Raw genomic sequence first — 9,940 nt, forward strand, 5'->3', positions numbered from 1 at the left:
TGTATGATGGTTGGTTTTGGAATCCTTGGATTTGATTATAGAAGGGTCTTTGAATAGGATTTCTCAATGGAGGTGGGATGTATGTTGGTTGTGGGTTTTGTACATTTGGACTTTTATATAAGAGGTTTGGATGGTACTTAGTGTTTTAGTTGTAAAAGTTTGAGTATGAGGTACCATTTCTAATATGTTTGAAAAGAGTTCACATGTTCATTCTTCCCTCTACACTCTTGTTGATCATGTCCCAAAGTTCTGCAACTCTCACAAATTCCACTTAGAATAGATGGTGTCATGGCCATGGCATTAACTTGATGAACCGGTTGTTTCTTTGGTGTAGTTGAAGCTTTGTTCACTTGATCTATGGCTTCTTTGAACTTCAAGTTCATGGTATCCATATGAGAACTTAGTTGAGCACCAAAGTCGGCACTAAGTTGGGTGATGGAATCCACCTCATGTCATCCTCCTCCACTAGCTTTTAGAGGTCTACTATATTGAGAAGTATGAGTCGCCATCTCCTCGATTTTTACCCATGTTTGGTTGTCACCCATTTCAGTGAACATACCATTTGAACCCATGTTCAAAACATTCCTTGAGTCTTCATAATGTCCATTCTAAGATTGTTGAACTAGGAACCATTCACTAAGACCATAATGAGGACAAGACCGACAAATGGCCTTGAAATGCTCCCAAGCTTCATATAGTGATTCTTCATCCCTTTGCTTGAATCCCGTGATTTGAGCTCTAAGCATATTGGTCTTCTCCGGTGGGTAGAATTTCTTGTAGAAAGTTAAGACTAGCTTTTTCCATGAGTCAATGCCAAGAGTGGTTTTGTTCCAACTCTTAAGCCATTACATTTCGGCTCCTATCAATGAAAATGAAAAGAGTACCCATCGGATTTGATCTTGAGTTACACCCATTTGAGAGATAACTTCACAATAATCACAAAAGATCTCCAAGTGAAGGTGTGAATCTTCACTTGGCATCCCCTCGAATTGGCTTTTTTCCACCAATTGTATAAAAGTGGATTTTGCTATAAAGTTTCCCTTTAAGTGTATGGGTGTAGGAGTGCCATTGGGTAGACTATCTTCGGTTGGTACAGAGTGTGATGAGAATTTTGGCATGATTGGTTGATTTTGTGGGTTAATTTGAGGGTTAGTTTGCTGGTTGTTTTGTGGTTCCCTTGCAAATGGAGTAACAAATTCAATCCCAATGTCAACTAAACCTCCATCACTCAAAGAGCTTGATCCCTCCGTAGTTGAAGTAGATCCCCTTTCAATGATTCTATAACCTTTCCTTATGTTTCTCAACATTCTTTCAATTTCTGGATCAATTGGAAATGGGTTAACACGACTTAATCTTCTATGCATGCAATAAACAACACTAGATGAAAGATTAGCACTACCTTAAGGAACTAGGTTCCCTAAGGTCAAAACAAACAAAGTTATTACTAAAACCACATTAAAATAATACAATTCAATTCAATTCACATCGTGCCCGGCAACGGCGCCATTTTGATGTGTCGTCAAACCACCAAACAAATTTATAACTCGACAAACAACTCTAACAAGTAGTAAGTAGAGGTCGAACCCAAAGGACGGTTAACTTTGAATTAAAATTGCAAATTTATCAAGGTGCTTGTAATAGGGTCAAGGGTGTCACAATTGATTGATATAATGATTGGAACAACTACAACTAAAACCAATAAAATCTAAACTAATTAAAACTAGAGCAAGTAATGTAAATAAGGGTGAAATCAAATGAGGAAAACACTAGGGTGTCTTGGGATCATATGGGTGATCAAATGGTAAATCCAAAGGCTATGAGGTGTTATTTAGTTAAGGTCATGGTAGAGTAGGGCCGGAACTTTGGTCCTGCGGCCCATAGGTCTAATCGGGTTAGCTTCTAGCGTACACCCGGTCTCGTCACTAACTTAGTGCATGGTCTAACAATCCCCGAGGCTTTCGATCTTACGGGTATTGTTGAATAGGTAGAGAATCATGCAAAGTTATCAATTAAGCATTTCATCAAACATAACATGTGCACTAGGCTAGAACTTACAACAACAATTTAATCAACCAAATTAACTAATAAAATATAGATCTACCCTTTAATCATTTCTCTAATACCCCCATTAACCCTAGCTAGAAGACTACTCACTCATCATTATGGTAATCATGCAAGTAATGTTGTCAAGCATCATAGTAATGGAAAACATAATGATCAAAGCAAAGTAATTAACAAAGATTAACAAGAAATAAATTAGAGATTAAGGAATTATACCAAACTTAAGGAGATGAATAATAATGATGAAGAATAAAATAGAATAAACCCTTTGATTAATGAAGAATTGTCACCATCTTCAAATACAACCCAAGAGTCCTTCAATGGCAAGACTAGATCTAAGAATAATTGTGGAAAGATTGAAGAACAATTAAACTAATTAAATATAACTAAAGTGATAATTAAAGTAAATGTTCCTAATTATACCTCTAATGATTTGTATCTCAACCCTAATGGGAATGAGGGATATTTATACTAATACAAGATTAAGGGCTGATTTGGTCATTATACTTGTCTAACCGAGGGCGGAAAACAGAGTGCCCCGCCCGACCTGGCTTTGGCTCGCCTGAGCTGGAAGTAGATAAGGTGAGTTCTGCCTAGAAACCCGCCCGACCTGGTGGATGGCTCGCCCAGGTTGCTGCTCTGCTCGCCGGGTTGAGGTCTGGCTAGCCCGGGTTGGCTAGTAGAAGGCCCCCTCTTTCAAATGCTGCTCCAAAACCCGTGGGGGATAGCCCTAGGTCGTGGGGGATGGCTCCAATTGCCTTAAAAGCTTGCTAAAATTCTTTGGTTTCTATTTCCTCCTCATGCTTGGTCATTAGTACCGTCAATTAAGCTCCTAATTGCTCCATTAATACTTGATTTCCACACATTTTGCTTCCTTTCCTACAAATGGGCTAAAATCTTATAGAAAGACAAATAGGAATCTAAAGACGCTGAAATGACCCTAATAAGTGCAAATAAGCATGTGAAATGGGGTTCATTAAGGGGTTAAAAGTGCACTAAATGAACCACATTAATAATCAAAGAACAAGATTGAAGAACAAAAAGGAAATTAATTACCTATTACTGAAAGATTAACGGAATCCTGTCTTGCAAGAGTATCAAACTAGGAAATGCCAAGAATTGCTTAAGGCTGCTAATGAAATGTAAACGTAATGTAAAGCATAACTAAAAACGTCTTTAACCTAATACGAGTGTAGATACCCGTATATATCGATGTTTGTATTTAAAGAAAATCCGACAAACACCCAATGATGATAGGATAAAATGTGTATTCCAAAGTGATGAATACCGTCAAATTAATGGAGTTCGTTTTATGACGAATAACTTTTTAAAAAACAAATTAATTTTTCATAAATATAATATTAGCTTATTTTAAACCCAAAGGGTATTATATTTTATAAATCGAATTTGAGTTTTTAATTATTAATTGTTTATGTTTTGTTTTAAGCTAAGTTTAAAGTGAAATAATAACTCGATTTTTAAAGCGATGTCAAGCTCGATTTGGGCTCGATTTTTGAAGCTATATTTGTGACCCAAGTCTAGTCCTCACCTTGACCACCTATATCCCATGTTTAAGCCCCAATCCACTATAACACCCGTAATTTTTGGCAAAATTTAAAATCAATCTTTACATGTAAAACTGGCCAAAATGCAGAAGTGTTATACTCCCTCCGTTCTATTTTAATTGACGTTTTACATCACTTTGTTTTTTCCTAAATAATTGACGTTTTACACTTTTCAAGGCATACTATCAAAATAACTCATCTTAATAACTAAACTGCCTTCTATCCTCATTTAATGCATGTTTTCTATTCTCTTTCATCATTAATTTGGTGCATATAGCTCATTTGCCCACTATTAACATCTGATATTCATAGAATAGTTTTTCATATAAAGCCAATATTTCATGTACTAATACTATATTTTGGCTCATACTCCATATAATCTCATTATTGTTTATAATTAAAACAAAAAGGGAACAAAATAAACTTCAAGCAAATTACTAATGATAATCAAATGGCAAAAGTTCAAGTCTACAAAAGAACCAAGTTACTGCACATTTCGTAACTCGTTGGTTACATTCTCTATCAAGATTGGATCACAACTGATTTGTTTAGGAAGCTGACCCAATCTTTCCAACCTTGACTTATTTATATGGGGAATTTTGAACCTATTAGATCCATTTGCTTTCATTATTTCAACCATGCAAAGTTGTAAGGTCACCCAAGTCCGTTCAATCTTCTTTGTTGGATACTCCTCAAATGACTTTTCCACTGCAGAAATAAGCTCATCAACCGTCTTTGCCTTTTTTTTTCTATTGTAGTGACTGAATGGCACTAAAAAAGCCAAGATCCAAAATGTTTAAATCCGGCGAGTTCGCTGGTTGACACATTAGTCTAATATCAAACCCATTTTGAGTAGCAGCTCTATGAAATTCTTGATCATTAGGACTAATGCGAGTTCTTGCATTATCTTGTTGTATAAAAATTGTTTTACCCGAATCCTCGGTTGGCCACGAAGATTGAATACTTGGAATCACCTTTTCAATTAGAAATCTTCTTATAACATCTCTTGTGATCGATGGTATCGGCTTCATCACTAGTGTGCCCGCTTCTCTATTTCGACTTCTTCTTATAGCAGGTTCTCTGTTAACAAGAGGAAATACTCCAATTTTACCAGAAAATATTTCTTTGCCTTCCGAATCAAATCTTGGACGAGCCATAGCAACTAAGAACATCACTTTCCCTATAAAATTTTTGCTTTGACATGTTCGCAAGGGATCACTCTCAATAGGAAGCAAGTAATATTTCTCAGTTTTTTTAGTAATGTAAAACCATTTCTCGTCGATATGTACAATATTGTACATACCGATGAATTTTGGTTCACAGGGTATAGTACTTTGGTCTAACATAGATAAGCAGAATCGCAAACGAGCCCATTTATGCTCGTCTTTTAAATAAGGTTTTATAGTGTTGGAATGACGGCGAATAAGACCTTCTTTAAAATGTCTAAACAAAACCATGTGACCAATACCCAAAGCCTCGGCAAGTGATCTTAGTGTTGTTCTTTTGTTCAATTCAATATCCATAATGCGACTAAGATCAACTTGAACTTTACGACGTCCACAATTTTTCTTTTTTTTGTGTTTAACGTCACCTCCAGTACTTTTACCAAGTTTCCAAATCCGTTGAACGGTGCATAATGGTACTGATAATAAGTTCGAGACTTCAGTGGTCGTGTTTCTCCTTAATTTTTCTCTGTCACTTCTTTCCAACAGAGCATTATAAACTCTCATTCTTTGAGCATTGGTCAAGAAGAGTTTTTTATTACTCAAATTAGAAACATTACCTACAAAAGAAAATCAAGTTAGAAAAAAATAAACAACTCTGAGTACTCCACAACAACAAGGTTTATGCATTCAATAAAAAACAAAAAAGCTAGAGCATTTAACATTACTATGTTCATGTACTTCAGCATCTTCATTACCATATTCTTCAATGTCTTCATCGCCTTCACCTTGATACTCTTGGTCATCGTCTCTTACATCGTCTTCAATAGACTCGACATTTACGTCCCAATATCTATATCTTGCTTCTTCATTGTCACCCATATCAAGAATTAAATTATTGGTTGAATACTCGTATGAATGAACCATTATAGGTATAACACCTATACTACTATCTCGATGAACAATATCTTCCATGTCTTCTTCATCAGGAGGTAAATGGTTGAAGTCAAATAATGTATTCATAATTTTACAAGTAGATATGAGTGTTAATTGAAATTGAAGACAAAAATTTATATAGAGATTGGTTGTGGCTTCCCAAGTTGAATTTAAAATTTTGGCTCCATTCCAAAATTTTAATGAAATGTTTTGGCTCCATTGTAAAATTTTCATGAAAATTTTTCACAGTATTTTAAAAACAAATTTGCGGAAGTTTTTGGTGGGAGAGTGGTTAAAGGATTAAAGATTAAAAAGGGAAAAAAATGGAGCAATTAATGAAATGCATTTAGTGGTGCAAGATTTGGAAACAAATGTTCCTTAAAATTACAAAAGCTACTACGTAAAACCCATTTTTGCTATTTTTAAGGAGAGTAATTATGAGTGGTTAATGCACCCAATCTCTACTTAATTGTTTCTTAATCTATGTGAAAACACCTAAAACGTCAATTATAATAGAACAGAGGGAGTAATTAATATACAAAGTCTCTTTTTACAAATGTTTAAAATAAAATATACAAAGAAACAAAACGAGCTTTAAATAAAATCTTGACTTGAAATAAAAATCCTTTTGAACAACATCGAAATTCACCTGAAAATAAAACCAGAAGACAGAAAGGACTACCCCCCCGGACGAGTAGCCCAGAAGTGTAATACTCCGTATTTAATAATTACATAATAGTAATATTTTATTGTATTTATACGAGTTATGTTAAAACGGAATATAATAATAATATAATATTAATAAGATACATGTATTATACTACTCTCACCCTTATCCATTTGAAATCCACCAAAATCCACCATCAAATCTTAGAGAGAAAGAAGAGAGAAAAGAGAAGAAAAGGAAGATCGTCTTTTGTCCCTCCGCCTCGAGTTCGTAAGGTAAGACCGTCTTATGCTAGCTGTTATCTTATTTATTTTATACCTTTAACCCGGCCCGACCATGATCCGTCTCTGACCACCTCGAGCCTGCCGTTGACCACTGTATAGGGCATTGACCGAGTGAATTTTGGTTGAGTTTTGGGATCTAAGTGAACCGGGTTAGGGCTTCGGTTTTAGGGACTTTATGGGTCGGTTTTGGTCTGGTCTTGGGTAGGCTCGGGTCGAGGGTGGTGAGAGGAGTAGAGTGGTGGTCGTGGGTGGCTGTAAGGGCGGCGGGAAAGGCAGATTCAGTGGGGCAAAAGGAGGGATGTCGGGGTGGTGTTGTTGTGTTGTGTCGCCATTGTTGTTGTTGTAGTCAGGTACGGGTAAGAGGGGGGCTCAGGTCAGGTGGTGGTGAGGGAGTCGACTAGGCCGTGACCACCGTGGTGGTGGTGGCCGTGTATGGTGGTGTATGTCGGGTTTGTTGATGTTGTTGGCGTTGTTGCGCGGTATGGTGGTTGGGGGCGTGAGGTGAGTGGCGGCTATGGGCTGCTTTGGCCACCATGGCTAGGTGGTGGTCACGGTGGGAGAGGTAGTAGTGGTTAAGCTTGAGTCGGGTTTTGGGTAGTGTATAAGACGGGTTTACTTAGCCGTATTTGTATAAATAGAATAGTATATTTATACGTATTTATATATGTATTAGATTGTTATATTTATACGTATTTGTATTATTATCGTATTTAGGAAATGGGTTTTGTGAGAAGGTTTTACGAGACGAGCTTAGATTGTATGACGGATTGCTTATGCGGATTTGTTGTGAGGTAGGTTTATCCTACTCAGTTTTCATTGTCGTATTTGTTTATAAACTGATTGTCATTTAATTGAATCGAGTGAGTCGTATTGCATGTTGTTGGTCATGACGACTTGACGAGTCGGGATTTGAGGAAATGGTATCCATGGCATGTTTGGCATGTCATGGCATATATGGTCTGTCATGCATTTTATATTGTGACAGTTGTGATTGTATATGTTGGAGGATTCGTGTTGTTCTTGTTTTGGAGACGTAAGACGGTTGGGAGACCGTCTTGCGCTTAAGTCACCTCTTGGAGCTTCCCACTCCAAGAGAGATGTGCACATTAATGGCTTGATTTATGGAAGGACTCGTGTGGTTGAGACACGACGTCTGGCAGGGGATCCGGTTGGCTTCTGGACCCCGTACGTCTGGGCTTGTCCCGGTACCTGTTTGTGGTTATCAGTATGTCTGGGCGTGTCCCGGTACCATTGTGGTTTTCGGTATGTCTGGGCGTGTCCCAGTACCGTGGTGATGGTTGTTGACGGTGGTTTATTCATATCATAGTCATGTTGTATGTTCACACACTCGAGTCGAGTAACACCTTATATATTTAATGAAGCTGACATTTGTTGTGTCTGTGTAATTGTTACCTATCTCTTTTGGGGTGGCCTATGTTGATCCATATGACATCCTTTGGTCATATGGGGAGCAGGTTAAGTACATGTTATTTGGATAGCACACGGGAGATGGGACGAGCTTGATGAGTCACGAGACGAGTATAGTTGGTTAGATGAGTATAGTGGTCATGAGTCATATTTATTCATTAGTTAATGATTTAGAGTGTGTGCAACCAAAAAAGAAGGAGGTCTGTGTCTAATTGACTGCAAAAAGTGGAACAAAGCTATGCTAGGGAAGTATGTTTGGTGGCTTGCCACAAAAAAAGACCACTTATGGATTAAGTGGGTGAACCACGTGTATATAAAAGGACAGCACTGGACTAATTATCATGCACCTGCTGACTGTAGTTGGTCATGGAGGAAGATTGTCACTATAATGCATACTTGCAAAACTGGCTATAATAATGATAGTTGGATTGGACATGGGCAAGGATACACTGTTAGCGGAGGACTGCAGTGGCTCTCTGATGCCAAGCCTACTGTTCCATGGTTTCATGTAACCTGCAATAGGAGTAATCTGCCCAAACACTCTTTCATTTTCTGGCTGAGGAGTCATAATAGGCTTCTAACTAAAGATAGACTCAAAAGGTTTGGAATTTTCCATGATGAGGTGTGCTACTTATGTGTAGTAGATGATGAAACTCACACACATCTTTTTTATGACTGCCAGTATAGTAGCAGATGCTGTATGATGATGCAGAATATTCTGGGAGTGAGACTCAGACCTGAGTTATTGCAGCAATGGATAAAATCTAGTAGGGGTAGGAGCAGACTACAACAACAAATAGTAGGGGCCTGCCATGTTGCCCTTGTATACGCAATTTGGGAAGCAAGGAACCATGCAAGACATCATGACAGTGTCGTTTTACCTAGACTACAAGTGAAGAATGTCATTAACAGGGTGATACAAAGATTCTGGGCCACTAATACAACTCGACTAAGTGATAAAGAGATAATATGGATTGAGAAGGTCAAGTGTCAGCTATAGAATTCCATATATCTTTTTTTTTTGTATGATGGTTGTCTTTATGAGTAAATGACTGTAACTGAACAACTGATGTAACTGCAATTTTTTTGAGATGAATATAAACTTACCTTACACCAAAAAAAAAAATTAGTTAATGGTTTGTAATCACTAAACTTGTCATTTATAATAAATGTTTCTTTATTATATCTCCGATCTACCGCCTCGGAAAACCGTGAAGGTAATATCTCCTAATTACCTTGGCCGGGTAAAAAGGGGGTGTTACAAAGTGGTATCAGAGCGACAATTTTGGAACCTCAAACCAATGAACCAAAAATGAATCTAGGAGAGTCTAAGTAAAATGAACCCGATATAAGTACAATAGAAGAACGGTTTTGGATGAGTAGGCGCCCTCATGCCAAAGCTAGTGCCTATCGTCTCAATTGGTCACTACGTGGGTGGCTAGGAGTATGAAAAATGTTATGTGAATCGTGATATGAATGCATATGTGTTAGTGATTTAATGCGTGTTTGAATATGCATTGAATATGATCATTGTGAAAGTGGTGTGAACACATGTGTTTTGTGGCTCGTAATAGGTTTATAGTATGATAGAATAGTTCATGTGAAATGTGATAACATGTGATGGATGGATAAATGGACTCATGTGAGTAGTATATCATAGATATGATTAGTGTGTGTTAATATGAGGGACGATAGTCCCAAATCTTGTCATGTAGATATCGTGTGCGTATTTGAGCTTGCTAGTCTCGTTTTAGAGTATAAATGATGATGATTTTTGGTAGAGTAGATATGATTTGGGAGTAATGTACCAAAGTTAATGAGTGTGAGACCAAACCC

The 9,940-nt window shown here is 37.4% G+C and overlaps 1 protein-coding gene and 1 non-coding gene across 2 annotated transcripts; both read left to right on the top strand.

The window, feature by feature from the left end:
- The first annotated feature begins 639 nt into the window (after positions 1–639).
- Positions 640–746, top strand: LOC141635194 (small nucleolar RNA R71). The gene has a single exon (XR_012539897.1). It is a non-coding gene; the product is annotated as a small nucleolar RNA R71 (small nucleolar RNA).
- Positions 747–8,492: 7,746 nt separating this feature from the next.
- Positions 8,493–9,104, top strand: LOC141627828 (uncharacterized). The gene has a single exon (XM_074441043.1). The coding sequence runs from the start codon at positions 8,493–8,495 to the stop codon at positions 9,102–9,104; it is 612 nt and encodes a 203-aa protein (XP_074297144.1).
- The last annotated feature ends 836 nt before the right edge of the window (positions 9,105–9,940 follow it).

This window comes from Silene latifolia, chromosome Y, assembly GCF_048544455.1.
Source record: "Silene latifolia isolate original U9 population chromosome Y, ASM4854445v1, whole genome shotgun sequence".
NCBI classification, from domain to species: Eukaryota; Viridiplantae; Streptophyta; class Magnoliopsida; order Caryophyllales; family Caryophyllaceae; genus Silene; species Silene latifolia.

What these genes read in the sequence shown, in the direction of transcription:
- LOC141627828 (XM_074441043.1), top strand. Translation starts at nt 8,493, where the DNA reads ATGCATACTTGCAAAACTGGCTATAATAATGATAGTTGGATTGGACAT.